The sequence below is a fragment of the Convolutriloba macropyga genome, chromosome 11 (assembly GCF_964194025.1).
Source record: "Convolutriloba macropyga chromosome 11, txConMacr16.3, whole genome shotgun sequence".
In the NCBI taxonomy this organism is placed as follows: Eukaryota; Metazoa; Xenacoelomorpha; order Acoela; family Convolutidae; genus Convolutriloba; species Convolutriloba macropyga.
In genome coordinates, this window is record NC_134478.1 from 8,167,431 (window position 1) to 8,189,045 (window position 21,615).

Genomic DNA, 21,615 nt, shown 5'->3' on the forward strand with positions numbered 1-21,615 from the left:
TACTTGCCATATCATAATAGAAGAGAAGTTTTAAGAAAGATGCGAAAACTTTTTTGGAATTTAAAAAACTCAAATGGGTTATTTCTAAAAACAAAAGGATTTTTTAAATTTAAAGTGTTTAAACGGGATCAATTTTTTCGAACATTGGAAGATGTATACGGATATTGTTTTCTGCCTTAATTGAACGGATGCTTGTGATTCGTATTTAAATTTTTTGAATCTCAACGGCGGTGACGAAAATTGAAATAATATTTCGCCGTCTTGTTTAACTAAAAATAATGGCTTCGGAAACATCTGCCATCTAAGAATAATGCCTTGGTTTTAATTAGCATGCGAGAAATTGAGATCTTTGGCCTAAATGTAGTTGTATATAATGCTCTTATGATTAAAATAATCAAATAAATGAATTCAAAACGACTGATTTTCGATCATAACTTTCGGATATCTTAAATATACCATCAGCTTAACAAGTTTAATTAAGGATTGGTAACAATAGGTAAATGTTCTATGGAAAATATTGTTTCTTTTGTGATTTGTTCATTTGTAGGATGGCAAATGGGAGAATGGGTTTCTTTATCAATCTGTTTTGTATTCTTCTGCCAAATAGAAGCAACTCAATTGACTTTCTCCGACAAAAATGCGCTTTAAATGGCCTAGCAGTGCTTTGGTTTTTTATATGTGCAAATACAAACGCATGAAGCCTGTCAGTTTAAAAAGCGTAGAAAATGAACAAGTGAAAATTTTTTTAAGTGACCTTGAACGAAGTTTGAAGTAATTTTTGTGAGCGTCTTTTCTATGCAATTTTTTGCTGGACCCTTTGCGTTTTTTTATAGCTGCGAAGCTGTAAGCTGAGCGTAGCTATATTGCGGTGCTCTTGGTTTTTACAATTCAAAGAATTTGAATTGTATTGGGGCGCTGTCTTTTTTTTAAGATCTGTTCACACATTTTCATGATTTTTGAAGTCAAATTGGAGTAGTGATTTTGGTCACGCCGAAACAGGAAATGGAGCGAAAAAGCGAGTTGTTTTGTGGCGTGAATTGTTTTTGCTCTAATTTTAAAGTAGAGAGAGAAAACAGTGTTTGAACAAAAATTCGGTTTCTCGGTAGTGGTTTTTTGTTCACATGCGGCAATTTCACTCTGATTTTTACTGTTTTTTTTTTCGATTTTTTGGATCGGCTTTTTTCTAAATGGTTTTCCCAATCCATTCACAGCTCATTCTAGGCCTAATTTTTTTTGGTTGAATTAATTTTTTTTTTCTCGCTAGTAGTTTTTTTGTTCACATGCGGCATTTTGACATTGTTTTTCTGTTTTTTTCTTATTTTTTTTCTGATTTTTTTTGAAAAATTGTTTTCTCCATTCACTCATGGTCCATTCTAGGTCTAGTTTTTCTGTTTAGTCAATGAAAATTCTTTGAATTGTACGTCAGGACTTGTCCTGCTATGTTTTTTTGTTTAGTCGTCTGACGCTCTTTTTTCGTTTTACATTTGTTCACACAGCAAAGCGGAAAAAGTCAAATTTTCTGAATGACTTCTTGCTCTCACTAACGGCATTTGCGCGCGTGACGTCATTTCTCACTCGCTTTAGCGAAATTTTTTAGGTTATTTGCGTGATTAGATTTTGATCATACGTGACTTACCTCACTCAATAAAATGACTTTTGCACTTTAAAACTTAAGTTTAATTTGAATTTGTTTAAGGTCAAAGGAACTCATATGTGCAGTAAAGGTCCCTAATAAGAGGCTTCTGCGGAATGAATATTAACAAGCTTTATTAATTCATCGCTTAATGTTTTTTAGCCTAGTTTTTTGAGCGGCGTCGATTTTTTTTTCAATTTAGATCTGTATCTGTTTCTATCTCTATTATATGGCACGCAGGTCTATTCTTTCGCAGCTATTCCGGCAATCTGCCGGCTATGTTTATTCCATTTCTGGAATGACTTTTCCACGCTTGACTTCTTAATTTTGCGTGATCTAAATTGCTCTGATTCAGAATTTAATTCTGTTGCTAATCAAAACCGATTGTAAAATATTATAAGTCTAGGAGATTATAGCAGAGTGGTTAATGATTCTGTCTTGCACGCCGGAGGGCGCGGTTTGGAACTCTTCCTTACCTAGGCGGAAATGTTTGCCCCCTTGAAATTTTATATAGGCTATAGCCCCCTGTGAATTAAATTGCACCGCCTGTCGTTCGAGTGCTATTTGACCGACGTTAGTCGGTTTATGTTATATAAATGCAAGCTTTTCAGGAAACAAAAAAGTTGATTAGGTCACCTCAAGGATCGAATCAGATTTTTTGTGAGAATTTTTCAATTATACCTGTTTTTATCTCTCCGCAAAAGATCTTAAAACACAATATTAAATTCTAATAAAGAACGCGTCCAATTTGTCAACCAATCTCGAAATTAAAAACTACAAAACTTTCTACCACTTTTCATAGTTTTAAAAGGATATGATGACGAGTTCTCTCATTTGACGTGATTATCATGTCGGCCATAATTTGGTCTTGTTTTGTTATAGGTGCATAGCAGTCATAACCAGTACACACCTCACAGACCTCAGCAAGGACCACGTTCTCATCCACCCAACTACTCTGAAATGGCTACTGTCGAGAGACACAACAACCATCCCCACCTGAACAACTCTTCTGCTGTTCAAAGCAACACCAGTCACCATAACGACCTCATCTCATATAGACTCAATGAAGACATGCAGTACACAAATTTAGGTGAAAATTGGGAAATATTACCATGGTCAGGAGGGGAGAGGGGGCAAAATTGACTGAACAATGGAATAGTTCTAAGTTCCGAAGCTCCTTTTTCATCTTTTCCATCTGTTGTGGAACGTTACTGTAATCATTTTGAATCTGTAATGTTCTAATATCGGGTTTTTCTATTGTTGCCCCAAAATTCATAAGGGTCCTGTGTTAATTGTGAACTTTTTCTGGAAGACTGACTAGCTTTTGAAATGTTAGCCTTACAAACATTTAACTTTATTCAAGTGCAAGGTTAAACGTTTAATGTTAACTTATTTGAAAGTTAAACTTACGGGAAAAAAGAATCATTATTTGGAATTCAAAATATTCCGAACACATTCGATATTCTGTGTGGTATCAATGTCAATGCAAACTGTCATTACCTTCCGCTTGTTCATGAAACACTACTGGACTAATTTGAGCTTGTTGAATTTTTTGTATCCATAAAGATGGACTGTCAACAGTAGGAATTTTGAAGGCTGTATTGATGAATTGATAGGTGTGCGCATTATGAATAGACTGCTTTGTGTTAAGAATCATAAATTTATTTTATAACACTGAAACGAGACATGTTGGCTGCTAGAATTTTTGCTTGTCATTAAAGAACGCAAAGCTGTTTTATATGGCTTCATTTTACAAGTTGTTGATATTTGATCTTAAAATGTTGTTTTTTTCAGAATTTGGTTTTTTATTTCGCTCTAAAATCTTACTTTTACGTTATCAAGATGTTTGGCTAAACGTTCAATCCGTTATGAATAAATTTTAGTTGATGCTCTCAATATATAGGCGGTTAAGCCTAGTGAACTCAAGCATGTTTGTTCCGACCCCACTTGGGGGGAGGAACTATATACTCAAATGGGTTTTTTTTGTTCAGACAATTTTGGCCGATCGTTATATTCATCGCAGAGAAATTTGAGTGGTATCATTAAAAAGCTGGTCCAGCGTAGATTTCAAAATTAAAAAATTTTTTCGATTTTCGTTCTTTTCGAGGAGTTATCGAGGATTGAAGTTTTTGTGTGAACACGGGATATTTGTTCAATTTATGTAATTTTTTTCAAATTAGGATATTTTCGATAAAGATGGTATTTCAAACTTAAATTTCACGCCGAAAAATGAACCGATTTTGTGTTTCTAATTGACTAAAGGCGATAAAGAAAGACTATTTCGGGTCTCATAAAGTTCACTTTCAAAAATATTCAAATTCAATTTTAGAGCTCTTTTTATATAAAATTTTTCTACTTTATGGACAAACCTCCTTTACAGTCAAATAAAGCAGCCCAACGAACAAAGAAATCGTTTTCAAGGAATTGCTCATGTTTTTTTTTGGCTTGGACACTGAGTTTTCGTAATTTTAAATGAAAATTTGAAATTTTTTTTGAGGTTTTACTAATTTTTTGGAGTCCTATGACATGCACTCATTGACTAACAGTGCAACATATTCCGTAATGAGCTTTAAGTGAACATATCTAGTGCTTTGAAACGACAGCTATTGGCTGTTAAGTCTTTAAAAATAATTTTTCGAAAAAATTTTTGAACATTAACCAATCATAAACTTATTATCGTGAAGTGTAAGTCATTCTCAGTGATGACAACACCCTATTTCGTCCTACTGCAAACAAATTAAATCTGGCTAGCGATTTATTTTCCGACTTTGGTTATACGACTTCAATGTCACAAGATTTCAAAAAATTTTTATTATATTTTGGATGTTTTCGTATTATTGGATACTTTTGAAATCTGATCCTATTATCCTAATATTGATAGATCCTATTGGCTTAAAGAAGACCTTCAGTGGATCACAGATAAACTTTTGAGAGAAAAGCTTACGGTTTAATTGGCTTCGACATTTTCTCACACTTTTCTAATTAATTTTGGTTTTGCCTGTTTTTGTTGTTGGTTTCATGGTCATAAGATCTTTTGTGATGTCTTATTGATTATCTATGCATGAAAAACATCCTGTTCCTCCACTTGGGTTATATCTGAGCAAAGTTATTGACCTCCGTTGAAAGCTTTTGATTTTAATGGCTGTTAAGACTAAAAAATAATTTTTCGAATATTCTTATTGAACATTAACCAATGCTTAAGTTTTTTTTCGTAAACTTAGTGTCAGTCTCAATACTGAAAGCATCTTTTTTTCTACTGCAGCCAAAATTAATCTGGATAGCGGATTTATCTTCTACCTATTTGTTTTAAAACTTCAATGCCACGAGTTTTCATATTTTTTTTAAACTTTCGGGTGCTTTTTCTTATTTTTGGATCCTTTTGAAATCTTTCACCTTATCCTATTACTGATAGTTCCCATTGGCTTAGGGAAGACGTTCAACGGATCATAGATAAAGTTTTCAGAGAAGAGCTTATGATTTAAGTTGCTTCGACAGTTTCTTCTGACACTTTTCTACTGAGTATTTGGTTTTTACCTGTCTTTGTTGTTGTTTTCATAGTCAATAACTTGTTTTAAGGTCTTATTGACAAAATATGATTTGCAAACAAACTTGTTGTCCCATTGAGGCATAGTGTAGCGTAATTACTTGCTTCTGTTGAAAGCTAATGAATTTAATGGCGTTGATACTACCAGTTTTAAAAAATTTCGTGGTTCTAATATGTTTGTTCATTTTTGATTTTTTCATGTTATATTGATTTTTAAAAAAACAGAATCCCACTGCTGTTAAAAATTAAATGAACTTAGAGAAGATTTCAGTGAAAAGTTCATTTTTTAGTGCCTTCGACACTTTTCTCGCGCAATTTTTTTTTGAATTTGCTGTTTTTGCCTGTTTTTGTACTTTAGGTAGCCGTAAATTGCTGACAGTTCTCTTAAGCTTGTAATTGTGGATTGAATGGAGTATATTACCCGAAGCAGCCAGTTTATAGCGATTAGTCTTAAAAATTATGAAACTTATTAAATTTTTTTCACGCTTTTCAGTTTTTGTTATTATTTTCCTCAAATTGTAACTTATTTTCCTCAATGAGAGGTGCCATCCAATTTCTTCTATTTCAAAAAAACATATCTTCTGATATTTTTTGTCACTGATGTTTTGTTTGTTAGACAATATCCGTTTTTATAAACGTTTTTTGAGTTGTTAATTTATGTTTTTTCTCTTCTTTGAGAACAATCGCGTAATAACCCAATGGTTTTCAAATGTGGCCCAAGTAAGCTTATTTAATCTATCAGTTTAAATCCTTCCGCTGAATTTGTAGAAGTAACAATTGAAATAAAAATACATAATTTTCATACAATAGCTAATGATTTTAATGGTAGCAATAGTTTTTGTTTCCGCAAATTGTTTGTAATTTTTAGAGTTTTTCTTTTGTTCGTTTCTATGGCTTAGTCTTACCAAAGACAGGTTCTTTTGATTTTGTAATTACTTTAGTCATTTATCAAGGATTATTTATTTAAAAGCTAATGATTTTTAACACTTTTGGAATTTCTTGGTTTAAAAAATGTTGATGACTTTCGCCTCATTGTTCGTTATCTTTGTCGACTTGTTACCTAGTCTCATTAGAAAGCTTTCCATCTGCTGTATAGTTAAGAGAAATTAAATTTTTACTAAGTGCTTTTTAATTTAGATATTTAGTTTTTGCCTTGAAATTTTTGTCTTTGCTAATTTTTTTTTTGTTTTTTTTTGTCTCGTACTGTCTTTATTGTCAGATCTCGCTGGCGCTGTAGTGAGGCATGGCATTATGTAATTAAATTAGTAGATAGGTTGTGTAACGATTGTTTTAAACGCAAACATCTATTTTTGTTGTCTCTTCATTTGGTTGACAATTAAGTCAAAATGTAGATGAGCTCGGGTCGGAACATCATGTGCAAACGCACATTAACGAGCCTCCTTGTTTGCTCTACAATTTAAAGAGATTTGAATTGGAAATCTCAATCTTGGAGAGAATTCGGGTAAATAAAATTGGGTTTCTTCCATTCTCGTTCTTGACATTAACTTTTTTGAGAGGCGGCTTGTTTTAAATTAAATATATATAGAGGAATTTACATTACTTAAATTCTCTGGTTTTTTCGCTCTTTGTCCTTAAAATTGATTACTTTAAAGTTTTGTTTGCCCAAGTTTCACAGTAATCAGGCAAAGATTTTTTAAGATGGCCACTAATCTTGAAACATTATATTACTTCTTTTAGCAAGATCTAACCAGATCTGTAGATCTTAGATCCGTTTGTAACAGGGGTTATATAACGTACTGGTGGGGGGGGGGGGGGCACATAAAGGGAAAAGACCCAGATCTGTGCTGGAAATGTGGAAATTTGCGGGATGATTTACTTCGAGTCGTTAATGAATTTTTCTTAAGACGAGTATTCTGCTATGTGTAGGTCACTGCTTTACTAACACTAGTAATAGTATAAATAATACTACTCTTTTAGTACATTTTGCCATACCTCCAACGTGATCTATTAATCTTCTATCGGGTTGATATCGGGAATGTTAGTACTCGCCATAATCGCCACTCTTCGCTGTTTCCTCTCAAAAAGCTCTTTACCTTTTAGACTTTTCCCAAATACCCAACTTGGCCTCTAGTCTTCCACAGCAGGACAAGGACACAGAGACATTGCAGAGTGCTCTGAACAGCGAGGCATTCAAGAGATCTCTGATCCACTTTGATGCCATCAACAGAGTTACAAACAGTGCAGGAAGTGGAAAGCAACAGAGAGATATGGATTCACCTGGTATGTGAAAAGAAGATTAAGAACTGCTTATCAGAATTAAATTCAAACTTAGTTTTCTGCGATAAAACAAACGCAGGATAGGGCAAAAGCTATTCCGAAGTTGCTCAGGTTTAATGCACGTCCAACTACAACCGTTTAACTTTTCAAGCGTTTGTGGCCAAGAACTAAAATATAGTGATTAACGAGATTCTTGATTGCTCTCAAACAAATTTTGTACCAATTTTTGGGTTCTTGTTTTTTAATTACTCTCAAACGAGAAGCAATTATTGTAAACGTGTGTGTCTTTATGCATTTTTTTTGCTTGGCAGTTTTGCGTTTTTCTTCTAGAATAATCTTTGAATTCTCGAGTGACTTTTTCACGCACTTCTTGATTTTTGAGTGATTAATAGCCGCCGTCAGCCTCTCAAACGGCTATTATTTAGGCGCTCTCCTTTTTTTAATTGGCTTTACTTTTTTATCACGTTTTTCGTTTTACATAAGTCACGATGTTCACGTTTGACTTCTGACTTACCTCACTAACTGTTTCAACTGAATGGACTCTAAATTCTTTCACGCATTGAATTACGCAATGTAGTGAATATGATCAATGTCAAAAGATCAAAATCAATTGAAACGGGATAACCCGATAAAGCCCGGTCATTAAGTCATAGTGCATTAGGTTATCAAAGTTCATTAAAGCCGTTGCTAGCTCAAATTAGTATTGAGCTTAATAGTTTTCAGTTTGGAAGCTGAATTAAGTATAGTTATAGAATCTAACTGAAACTGAACGCCAAATTAGAATATTTTTGACACTTAGAAAAAATTCATTCTTTTTCTATCTTCTTTTTTTCCTTTTCTGTTTCAATCCCGATGTGCGTCTAGCGCCTCATTGGTGGCTATTTTCCGCCAATCTGACGGCTATTGTTTCAATTGCCCTCACTCGCAATTAAAGTTTGTTGTTCAAACAATCCGATTGTTAGAGACTCGATGATAAGTCCCTGATAGCCGAGTGGTGAATACCTCCGTCGAGGTGACGGAATCGGACTAAGGAGGCCGGGATTTGAATCCTACCGTCGGCTGATGTTTTTGCACCTATAAAGACAAGTTTATCGAGTTTACAACCCCTGAAATAATTTGCGCCGCTTGTAATTCGAGAGCAATTTTTCCGAGGTTAGTGGGTAGGACTTTTCGCTTGATTCCTTTTTTAGTCTGACCATTTGTCTTATTGATCGAATTTTGACTTGTGGATTCTCCTAATTAATTTTATCCGGTAACGTTATTCGCCAGTTTGCTACTAAAAATTAGCAAGAAGGCTCGGTAATGTTCGTCTGCACTTCATTACGAAAAAAGAACAAAATTGCATCAGATTAAAAAAAATCAAATGAACAAAATTGCAGCAGATTAAAAGTAAACTAAAGCAAATGACTTGCATTTTACCAGAAAAAATGTCGGAACTATCTTTATTGAGATTAATTAACAAGTTATTGAGATTAACTAACAAGTAGATAGAAAACAAAAAAGAACGATGTCAGAAAATAGTTGTACACTTTCAAAACAAATGTCATGCAATTAGCTATCAAACGAATTCATTCGATTGCTTCATTTATACCTTAATGCAAAACCATGGAGACTTGTCATTAACCAAAATGTCATACGACTAAAAAAGAACAATTACAGGCAAAAATCAAGAAGTCGTTTCAATTTTGCGAGCAAACGGTGTCGAAGCTTATAAGATCAAAATCTATTCAGTAAAATTATTTATAATCAATTGCGCCTTATTTGAACGTTATTAATGTGATATGAGATTTGTCATTAATGTGCTACTAATGTGGCAATGGGATAAGACAGCGAAATAGAACATAGAAAAATGGAAAAATATCAAAAAATTAGTAGATAATTATGAAAACTCGTTGTACGCCAAAAAGCAATTATTTAGAATATAAAATATCAATTAAGACTACCTCATAATTCACTTGAAAAAGAGTATGATCTCTCTTTTTAATGATACTACGCTTCAATATTTCAAAAATAAGATGGAACTTAAGATGTAACACCATTGAGTTTTACATCAACGTTTAAAACCATTTTTCAAATCAAATTTTCAAAACCGTAAGACAACAACCGTCTGTTTTAAACTAAAAACTTCCAAGTAGTTTAACTTTTTACTGCTTTGGAAGGCAATTTTAAGTGTCTTTGGTGAGACTAAGTCAAAAGACTACAAACAGGCAAAACCCAAAGTTTCACGAACATTTATATGCAAATGGTGTTGAAGACTAAAAACTATGCTTTTCGCTGATAGTATTGTTTATGGTCATTGGCCTCCTTTTGGAATGCAACTTGTTATTAATGTGCCATTGATTTGATGATCGGACAGGACGGCAAAAGAGAAGATCAAAAAATGGAAAATTTCAAAAAATGACTTCGGGGAAACTCGTATCAACGCTAAAGCACCCTTATTTAAATAATGAAATAGCAATCAAGACTACATTGAAATTCAATTTAAATGGAAGGCGTTCTTTTTATTTGCTGGGACTGCGCTAAAAAGTTGCAGAAATAAGATTGAAAGTGGCAAATCTCAAATTACCCTTATTTTTTTGGGTTTTTGGAAGCCGTAGGTTTTAAAAGCGACAAAATGATCGTAAGCTTTCAACTGAAAATTGATAAATGTTTTAACTTGCTACTACTTTGGAAACCAATTGTTCATGTCGTTTGTGAGGCTGAGTCAAAAGACTACACATTAACACTGAATACAGGCAGATCTCAAAATTTCAACATTTTTATGCAAATGGTGTTGAAGACAAAACTATGCTTTTGGCTGAAAATTCTATATATCTCCCTCAATTGGCCTCCCTTTGCACGTAAATTTGATTTAAGAATTAAGGTTTTATTTGAAATCATTTTGGTCTTTAGCTAATATAAAAAAACAAAGCAAAAGTAAAAAAACAGCGCCTCATTAAAATCCGAGTAATTTTTGAATTATTAAACTCCACAACCAGATCAAAGCTGATCTTGCTCCAGCTGCTTCTATATTAAAACAAAAACTTTACCAAATGTTACCGAAACAGTTTGTTTGGCCAAAAAGTCGTATAAAAAATAAATGATGAATTTTGGATACTTATCGAGTTAAATTACCAAAAAAGCATTTGTATCAACTGAAGGCCTTAAATAATTTCTTTGATAGCTCCGTCGATTCCCGTTTTGATATTTGGTTAATTAGACTCAGTCATAAGACTACAATAAGAACATCAAATGCTTGAAGATCTCAAGAATGCATTATAAATTTACGAAAACAATTGGTCGGAGCCATGAAAACCATGAGCTTCACTCGTAAATCACATTATTGTTTCAATAGACCTGATCGGAATGTAGTGGGACCTCTTGTTAATTGCGTCTTTAAATGAGAAGAGACTTTATAGTTAATGGGAAGAAAAATATGCAGCAAAAACTATTTCAAAAAGGACAGTCCCAAAACAATCCGAAAACTTTTTCAAAACTGAACGATGAGACCAAAACTTGCCTTGGCTGTTAAAAAACGTATTTATTTTAAAATATTTCGTAATAGGATTTGGGAAAACGATCAAACAATTTGGGAAAACGAACTTTTTTATTGCGTCTTTATATGAGAAGAGACTTTATAGTTAATGGGAAGAAAAATATGCAGCAAAAACTATTTCAAAAAAGACAGTCCCAAAACAATCCGAAAACTTTTTCAAAACTGAACGATGAGAACAAAACTTGACTTTTCTGTTAAAAAACGTGTTTGTTTTAAAATTTTTCGTAATTGGATTTGGGAAACGATCAAAAATAAGTTATACTTTTTTATGTATATCGGTTTAACTTACCGAAGACCGCAAAAACGTTATTTCCATATTTCAAGAAGTCAAAAAAGTGGGTTCAAACAATTCACCAACTCAATTTTATCGTCAAACGTAAATCCAATTAGGCTTTTGTTGACAATTTTAGCATATATTAATAATATCGAAAATTGATCAAAATTTAAACGAAAATTACGAAAAATGTGAACAAAACATTGGAAGATAGGCTAACATTCAGAAATTTTTAAACCTACCTAACTCAAAAGAAAAAGCAAAATTCAAAAAAAATCTCTTTAATTTGAACTTCTTTGCTTGACAAGATTTCTAATGATACTACTCACATTCCTGTACGATGAATATATCGATCGCCGAAAATTGACTCACAAAAAAACCAGTTGGGTATATAGTTCCTCCCCCACTAAAGTGGGTCGGAACAAATAAAATGTGCCAAAATTGGTTTCATGTTAAATATTTGCCCCCCATGGACGTCCCCTACCCGGTCGAGGTACGGCACAATTGACACCCGCCTGTTGATTGAGAGCGATTCGACCGAGCTTTGTCGGTTGTGTTAGCTCCTTAATTAGATGTCTTTTTAAACAATACGCTGCGCGTAATAACTTTCTATAATTAAATCTGAAATATATTTTGAACGCGCCCGTGCAAACCAAGCTTTTCTTGTTGTCAACCTGAGGTTGGCACAAACGGAAAGGAGCCGAAAAATTATTAATTGCTCCCAAGCCAATTCAACTACATAGAGGATTGGAAAAAGATTTAGCAATATAGGCCACATTGTTTCAAAATAATTTTTGTTACACCTTATCAAACAGAAACTGAAGCTTTGGTTGAGCGGTGTGGTGTAATCAATTGAAAATGAACTCCCAAAAATGCTCTTATCTAGGGCGGCCATTTGACCCGCGCCGCTTGGACGATGATGAAGATGATAAAGAAAGCAGCATTTTTGGCGAGAGATTGTTCACACCAGCGAGTAGCAACCACACCAGAAGTGGTCTCTCCTCGGCGGGTACTGGGCAGGGACGCCAGCTACAGCAGCACAACCGTCCTGTATCTCAAAACTCTCTACCAACTACTCAGCAGGTTTGTGCATACAGTGAACGTTACTGTTTAATTACTCTCAACTCCCTCCCTAGTCGGATGTTTTTGCGCCTATAAAGAAAAATTGATCTAGGATTTGTCTGACGGTAGTCGGTTTATTTTTTATTATAATTCCTAGGAACACAGTACGATTGTAACTGCACTGAATCAGAGTATTTACCAGATTGTTTTTTTTAAGTCTAACCCGGGAGAATGCTTGAATCAGTCTTTCCTTCTAGACTTATTGAGCATCAATTTTTTGCAGTCGTTTGAGACCAATTTGTCCGACGTTGGTCGGCTCTCTTGTCGAAATATGCTTTAATTGCTTTGATAGTGATAGCTGAGAGGAGCTATTATTAAATCAAAGTATGGGTTCTTGACTGAAATATAAAACGTTGGCAATTATTTTTCATAAATTGCCATATATTTGGGTTTTATGTGTGCCCAGATTGTCCTTGAGGAATCGAAAGTCGCGGAGAACCAACAGGAAACATATCAATTTTGTTTCCTGCTTAACTGAATTGTTTGTAAGGTCCTTCTTTGAGAGTTAAGAGCTAATATGTGTTTAAAATGCACCAAAACACACTAAAACTATCATTTCTGAAAATTTTCGATGTTTTGTTTTTTTTGTTGTTTGGTTTTTGTCGTCAATTTGAACGCTTCGTAAATACATGTTTGACCATTTGAGCGTTATGAAAAATTACATTTTCAAGCAGCTGTTGTATTATTCTTCTGCCAATCAGTAATTGGTTTTTCAGTTTTTGATATAAGCTAATTGGTTCTTAAAGCCATCACAATTGTTTCTTGAACGAGAGATTATATTTTTGAAGCAACGGCTTAGCTTGCTGAGACCGTTTACGTTGATTTACTGCATCGAATCGCGTATGCGGTTTGCTTTTGTCGTTTCAGTGGGGGTGAAAATAACGGTTCCTTTTCATTAACTGTTTCCTGTTACTGTTTCTGTATTTTAAATGCTAACCTGCGCAGGCAAACTACTGTGTATGTTAATACATACTGTTCAAAAAAATGGTTTTCCTGTTTCTGACAAAGAGAAGCTTTGACTAATAAAATTTGTCGCAGTGCTAACATTCCATGATTAGAAAGGCTACCATATTTAATATAGTTTTGAGCTTTATTTTGGATTTTTTTTTCTACTATTGTGATTTTTTCGCTTTTGAAATTACGCAACCGAAATTTACAATTTCAACTCGAAAGCTATTGAATACGTTGTTTATGTTAACTCTTTGGAGAATTTTTTGAAACGGCAAAAAAACAGCTTAAAAGTTTTATATAGACTTTTTGACTACGTTTATTTGACGTAAAACTCGACTGTTGAATGTTAACTTATTGTTCAGCAGCAGCGAGTTATAATTTTTTATTTAACAGTACTCTCAACTTCATTGTGTAGTATTACTTATACTTATCTGGAATTAGTTTTGTTATATTTTACTCTTATCTACTTGGTATAGTTATAGGAATGGTTACACATATGTAAACGCGGTTTTTGTTATCGGTTTATCATTTTTGAAATAATTGCTAAATTTATCCCCAATTTGGAATTTATATTTCAAATTTTTTTGTTTCATTAGTGGCGCGAATGCACTTTTTGCTATTTTTATTAAATATTTGTTGATTTAAAATTAATAATAGTCTAATTTGTTCGCTTAAAACGTGTAGAGTTTGTGCTCTGTTTATAAATTTAAAAAAAATTATTTGGAGAGGTAACGCGTCTGATCATAATTGGCGGTTCTTATTATCATATTGTTGTCGGGCTGATCTCTGCTGTCTAACTGCAATCGAAGTCTGCCTAGTCGCCTGAAACTTGATGTCGCCAATTCTCCTTATTTAAAAATTAAACCTTATACTGCTTGCTATCCAACTTCGGTTTGGGAAAGAGAACCTAAAAAGTGGGTTATCGGTCGATCAGATTGAAGATGTCAGAAATTACTCCCGTTTATTTGAATGCTACAAATGGCACTTTAGTAAGTGACATTTCGGCCGAATGTCCACAATCTGAAGCAGAGCAGCGACCGGACCCAAACAACAACAACAGTAAACAACAACAGCCGCAGAATGTTAGCACATTTGTTCAACACAAGAAGACAAACATCAACAGCGCGACTAGCACTACCAGTAGCAATAAAAGTGTGAATAGTAACAACAGTCATAATGGCTCCGTACTAAGTGAAGGTCATGGAAACGATATCTCTAGCGTCAAAGTCAATATAAACCATCAAAGTAATGGAAGACGTACAAGCAACGATAGCAATGGAACGACAGCAGAATCCAATATCGATAGTCGCAACAAAAAACAGGGAACGAACAATTTGAACATAAGCCTGGAAACATTTAAGAGTGCAAATAAAAGTCGCGAAACAGTCGAAAGTCTGGACAGAAGTCAAGATAAACAGGAAGACAGTTTCAACCAAAGTCGCGAAAGTTTCAATGAGATTTTGAACAGCACTCCGAAATACAGTCAAGGTAAAGAAGACTCGAAAAAGGGGAAGAGGAATAATAAACGAAGAAATGCAGCTTTTATCAAATCGCAAATTGAAAGCTTACAGTTGCTAGAACTGAGCGTGGATCGAGTCGTAGAAAGTGGGAAAGGAAAGTACAGTGTAAGTTTCAATAGAAAAGTTATGTTTGCTAAAGCTTATTAATAGCCGCAGAGCGATAGCGAGGCTATTATTGGCCTCATTGAGGATTTTTGTAATATTATTCGTCTTCCTCGGTTTTATTTAAGAACATTTTAATTTTGATGACGCACAAAGATATCGAATAGCGAGTGTTTTCGGTGACCTCTACGAGTAAGCAGCAGAATTTGTGTCTGCGACATTATAATTACTGTATTTTGAGTGTGTTTTAAGGTCAACCGTGTGATTAATTTTTTAAACTGCTCTCGAACAAAGTTTGAAGCAATTATTGTAAACGTGTTGGTCTTTTTATCCAAAATTTTCGCTTGACCGTTTTGACTCTTTGAGTGACTTTTGTGCTCTTGACTTCTTCGTTTTGCGTGATCTGCATTTCTCTCTTTCACAAGTGTCAGCAGTTGAACTCAAGTGTCGACAGTTCACTACTAAAAGTCAAATAACTTTTGAAAATTTTATTAGTGCTATATAATAACCTCAGCTAACGTCATTTCGAGACCCCCCAGGTTGAGGCACCAGACGGAAAGTCGATATGTACAGACCTCAACATGGGTCCCTTATTGAATTTTGTTTACCAAACCGCCTCGCCTCCGAATGAAGCAGGCTGTAATAGATCTGAGCTCCCACTTGTCGTTCCGTAGCAATTCTTCCGAAGTTAGACGGTTATGTTTTATCATACATAACTTACCTCACTAAAACATGACTTCTGCACTCAATAAAATTCTTGATATACAATGTAAATTCCAATAAAAGTTCAGCAGAGGTCATCCAAGTTAGATAATTATCAGGCTGTTTCTTGAAAGTTATTGCCTTTGAACAAAGTATGCAATTTGAAATCACAATCGTATTTAAATTTAATGCATAGCACTCTTTGGTTTTGGTGGTAGTTTTAACCATAGGTCTCAAACAGTCCATTTCACGACTATTGTCCGAAAATCTGCATGCTATGGTAAGTCTCTTAGCAGCTCACTTAGAGTTTTTTTAAGCACTAAGTTTTCAGTCAAGCGAAGCTGCTGTGGAACGATTGAGGACGCAGATATTCATTGGAATGGCGATTTTGCCCGCGTCCAAGTTTTAACCCTCCTCCTCCCCTGCTTATATCCTTGCACTCTGAGGATTGCCTCCCTATGATTTAGCTAACTACAACCTAAAGCATACTCCTCGCCTGTCATTTGAGAGAAAATCGTCCCACGGCAGTGTGCTACGTTCGTTAAGTGTTATCCTTTTGGTGAAATATGTGTCCTCGAGCTTGAGTTTACGCTCTTTTTGGATAATCAAGATGGAAAATTAGAACTAGATGTCATCAAATATCGTCTAAAAGACGAGCAAAGTGAATTTGGTTAGTTTTATGTTAGAGACCTATTAGCATTGTGGACAGACAGGCTTTTCATACCAACTTTAGATTGAATATCCATGCAATAAGTTGTCCCGAACAAAATTGCAAACTTTGAGTTTTTGTAGCCTTCTGATGATTGGAAACCCGAGTGTTCTCGCAGCAAGTTTTCAAAAACTTTAAATTAGATGTAGATTCAATTGTTCATTGCACAAATTGCGCTGTAATCAGTCACTAATCGGTGCGCATTGAGTTCTTACTTTCGTTCTTCTTCTTCAGGAAATTTTAGTGTTTTGTGTTAACTCAGTAATGTGCGCGCTCTGCCCTCATTCTTTGAAAGTTGTGAGTTCTTTCGGTTTCCGTCTTTTAAGTTGCTATTGACTGCTTTTTAGATGCGTTTTGGTTTGCAGTTCTTGGAAAATTTAAACGCCTTTAGAATTAATTTAACATCTTTGATCAGTTTTGGCTTAAAAATTTGTTGAGATAACTGTACATGGGGATCATGGATTCAAACAATTTTGGCGGTACTGTGAAAATAATTATGGATTCTCTGAATTATGGGTAAAAAATTATGGGCATAATTCTGGGTATGTTCTTTGTAACATTCTCAATGCCTTCATCTTAATTATAGCTGCGAAGCTGTAAGCTGAGCGTAGCTATATTGCGGTGCTCTTGGTTTTTTTACGACTCGAAGAGGAGTATTGGTTTTCTCTCGGTTTTTTTTTTTACAGGAAGTAGATTTGTTCACGCGGCATTTTGACCTAAAAGCGAAAGTGAGAAAAGCTGTCTTGGTGAACAAATTTTCGCTAAGCGAGAGAAGTTTTTTGATCATGCGCTGCGTTTAGTGAATGACTTTTTGACTTTGAAAAGTAGTTTTTGACTGAATGGCATATATAGATAACCGTTTTTAGCCGTTTTTTCGTCTAAGTGGCCAATTTTTTTTGCTTGTAATTTGGTTTTTTGTAGAAATAAATTTTATTCGATACTATATTGAAATGCCAACATCGGAGATTGATGCCACAGTGTTTTGCAGAGCCTGAATATGGGTTTCAATTTGAAAATTGGCACATATTTTTTGATTTTTTAGTTAATTTTTGACTTTTTTCTATTAATTTCTTCATTCTTAGATCTTTTAACCGTCTTTTTGTCAAAAATCAGTTCATTTGGCAACTTCCCTTTGATAATTCATATACTTAACGCCTCTCTCTACCTCGGTGTATTTTTGTTTTATAAAATTGTACATATGCTAATCCGATTTTGGTAGTTTTTTCCCGATTTTTGTCAGTTTTTTGTTTGTATTTTGATTGTAATTACTAGAAAGTCTTTTTGTGCAACATGAGGGACCTTAATTGCGTTTTAATAAAAATTCAATCATTTTTTGGAGTTCAGTTTTTGAAAAACAGTTGAAGCTTTTTCGTAAATGCAGTCTTAAAAGTTTTTTGATAATTTTTTTTTTTGCAAAATGTTTCAATGTTTTATATTTTTGAGTTCTGCTTTTTTTCCTATTTTTTTTTGTTCTCTTCAGGAGGAGAGATTTTTGTATCGGATGACTAGTTATCTTTTCTAGGTCTCGAATGTTGAGCAATGAACTGTATTTGTTTTTCTTGATTTTTTAATTTGATTTTTAACTTTTTAAAAAACGAGAATGCCTTTTTGTTACGGTGTTCCTTACATTGTGCCCATATTCTTAAAATTCTAGTTAGTATCATTCTAGCTTTGTCCTGGCATCTATTTTTATTTTTGGTATATTGATTTTTTCAGCTTCCATTTTTCATGAAAGCTGTATTAAAAGTTTTTTGACCTTTTTCTGTAAAATATTTAATGTTTCGTATGTTTGATATCTGGTTTTTCTTATTTTTTTGTTCACTTCAGGAGGATAGATCTTTATATTGGACGACTAGTTATCTTTTCTACGTCTCTAATGCTGAACAATGAAATGTATTCGTTTTTATTGAATTTTGTTTTTTTTTTATTTTTGACTTTCAAAAATCAAGAATGTGTTTTTATTACGGTGTTCCTCATATTGTGTCCATGTTCTTATCATTCTAGTTAGTATCATTTTAGTTTTGTCCTGGCAGCTTTTTATGGCACATTTTTTTTTGGTTGTTTCAGTTCTTAAAAAAATGAATGATTTCAGCATTTTCTTAGATTTTCGTCATTTCTTTGTTTGCAATTGGTTTCATTAAACACAAGGCAGTACTGAGAGTTTGCTAGCCAGCTTTTTCCAAAAGCTCTACTTAATACTATCTACTGCAACTTCCTTCCGGCCTTGGTGTTAATTTAAACGATTTTTTGCCTTTGAACATTTTTCTGCTGCTTGTCTTTTCTATGATTTTAATTTTTGAATTAGTTTTAAATCATGTTGTCTAGCATATTCAGAACAAGGGAGAAGTATGTGCCGTTTTTTGTTTTAATTGCAGTGATTAGAATTGTAATTATAGTGGTTTTCTGTTTCTTAAATTTGAGTATTCTTTTTTTTTTAAAAAAAAGATTTAACTTAGTTTCTAAGATTGTTATCTGCCGTTTGCTTTTCTGATCTTTTTGAGATCAGAATCATGAATTATTTGAGGGCAATTGATAGCCCTTTCAGCTGTTTTAGGCCATCAGTATTTTGATCTGCTTATCTATTTCGGATTTTTTAATGTTATCAAACATTTTCAACAACATAAAATTTTGCTGCATTTTTTTCTTGGTGACAGTGGTTTAAGTTTCACCAATTCTTAGATCAACCAGGGGAGGTAATGAGTTAATGGTTGAATTCAAATGGTAATTGCTTCAGCTGCAATTAGGGTTTTGTTTGTGAGGTTTTGCGGCTTCGAGTCGCTTCCGGAATTCTTCCGGCTATGTTTTTTGTTTCGTCGTCTGACGCTTCATTTTCGTTTTACATTTGTTCTAGAACATTCTGTCTCGTCACTGCTTAAATGACTTTTTCGCGCGTGATTTCACGCTTTCTGCGTGATCTAAATTGCGGTTATTCAGAAACAGAATCTGTTCCTAAAACAAAGTTGATTGTAAGAAAACAGATTGTATGATCCGACAGCCGAGTGGTTAAGGCGACTGGCTGTTAATCCGGACATCGCCGGTTCGAGACGCGACAGGGAAACTTTTTTTGCACCCAAAAACAACCTCCTTTGAAATAAACTTGTAAGTTTTATAGGCGGTGGCGATAACTATTATCAACTCACTTCTGTATCTTTTTCCATCTGTATTTTACGGCACGCAAGTCTATTTCGCAGCTATTCCGGCAATCTGCCGGCTATGTTTTTCATTATACGTTGTTCGTGCCTGACGGAGCCAGAAGCATTCAAGGTTTAAAAAATAATAATTCGATACCTTCCATTGTTTTTTCTATTGTATTTTTAATAGCCGCACAGCGATAGCTGGGGCTATTATTGGCCTTCTCTTGGTTTTTTTTACGATTCAAAGAATTTGAATTGTATTGGTGCGCTGTGTTTTTTTTAAGATGTGTTCTCACATTTTTCAATGACTTTGATCTTTCAAAACGGGATAAATAGGTAAAGCCCAGCGGGCATTAAGTTTCATTAGAGGCCCAAAGTGGGTTTTAGTAGTCCTTCAAGTGCTTATAGTGGTGCAGCTGCTGGGATGGCCTTAATTGAAGGTTAAAAGGTCATTTTTAGGAGTTTTTAGGCTCAAAATGGTGCAATTTTCATGTTTTTTTTGTGATCTTTTTGAGTTTTTTTTAATAGTATTAGGTTTATGTTTTTAAAAGTTCATGAAGGCCTTTTGCGAGACACAATTGCTTGTTATGATCTTTTTATGAGCTATATGTTTTGGTTCTACAAACACAAACGCGAAAAATGATACTACTTTTTGCAATTTTTTTCAGGTTTTGAAAATTTTTGTCATTTTTTTCAGTTCTTTTCAGTTTTTTCAGCCCTAGGTGTCACGATAAATTCCTCTAGGTTTTGATAATAGATTACTGCATAGTTTCTACTGGTAATGGAATGGTTTTCAACTTTTTGTTATCACGGATTTTAGCATTTTTTGACAAAACTTTTTTTTTCATTTTTTTTTCATTTATTCTCATAATTCAAGTTGTTTGAATCCCACGGGGCAGAAAAGATTAATAGGGGTTAGATAATAAGTTTCTAAAATTTTTTAAGGGGCCATGGAATACATTTCAACTTTTGAATATCACAAATTTAGCAATTTTTTTTTTTACAAAACTCGCATTTTTTTCGGGCTTTTTTTGAAATTTTTTGTCATTTTTCGTGTTTTTCCGGCTTCAGTGACCAAGCAATCTCCTCAAAGCTTTGATAATAGGGAACTGCATATTTTCTAGTAATAATGGATTGGTTTTTAACATTTTATCTCGAAATTTAGCATGGATAAATTCTGCAATTTCTTTAAGGTTTCCTAAAGTTTTTCTCAATTGTTGATATTTGTCCATTCTCAAGTGCGAGAAATGCTATTCCACGTTTTGATGAAAAGTTACTGCATGGTTTTTATTTTCAATGAATTTCTTTTCAACCATTTAACCTTTCGACGTTTATAAGTTTTTAAATATAATTTGCAATTTTTTCAAGTTGTTTTGAAACTTTTGTATTTTATGTAGTTTTTCTTGCCTCAGTAGCCAGGTTAACTCATCCAGGGTTCGATAGTATGTTATTAAGTAGTTTCCAGGGGGCAATTGAATGGATTTCAACAATTTAATAGAAAAAATTTCTTTTTTTAAGTTTGAATTTCTAAAAATTATTGCCTATCTATCTTTGAGCCTATGATCTTTTATAGGCTTGGAATTGGGTTACTGCATAGCCCCTAGAGACACAAAAATTAATCTGAAGATATTGATATGATGATAGCAACATTTCATTATAATTTGCAATTGTTTTCTTTTTTTCTTAAATTTTTTGGTCATTTTCGAGTTAATCGATCTTCAAGGGCCAATGAATTTTTATCAGGTCTTGCAGATATAATACTGGACCGATTTCAGAAACAAAAATTGGTTTAAAACATATTGTTGAAGTAGTTTAATTTAAAGGGAAAAAGTTCTGCCTTAGGTTTAAAGCTTCAAGAGTATAGCAATGAAGTATATTTTTAGCAATGAGTTTTAGCAATGAGTATATTTTTGTTTAGTTTGTTTGATTGTTTTAGATTCTCAATTTTTCGGTATGATTTGTTTTGTGTTTTGGCTGGCATTGTTCAATTAATCTGCTGTTCAGGTAGAGTCCTTCTGAATTTTTAATTCATTTCTTTGAATTCTATTTCAGGACTTGTCCTGCTATGTTTTTTTATTTCGTCATAATTTTTGTTACGACCATATGACGTCACAGCCACTTTTTGTTCATTCGTTCATGCAATTTCAACTG

At 33.8% G+C, this 21,615-nt stretch overlaps 2 protein-coding genes across 3 annotated transcripts in view; one reads left to right on the forward strand and one right to left on the reverse strand.

Moving 5' to 3' along the window:
- Positions 1 to 21,615, reverse strand: part of LOC142349484 (coiled-coil domain-containing protein 89-like) — a 188,827-nt gene that overhangs the window by 157,397 nt on the left and 9,815 nt on the right. The gene's annotated exons all lie outside the window — the stretch shown is intronic.
- Positions 1 to 21,615, forward strand: part of LOC142349480 (uncharacterized) — a 161,565-nt gene that overhangs the window by 50,328 nt on the left and 89,622 nt on the right. For both annotated transcript variants that reach the window (XM_075401066.1, XM_075401067.1), the window contains 3 exons: positions 2,516 to 2,723; positions 7,239 to 7,418; positions 12,111 to 12,307. In XM_075401066.1, coding sequence (XP_075257181.1) covers positions 2,516 to 2,723; positions 7,239 to 7,418; positions 12,111 to 12,307 — 585 coding nt within the window. The remainder of the gene's footprint in view (positions 1 to 2,515; positions 2,724 to 7,238; positions 7,419 to 12,110; positions 12,308 to 21,615) is intronic.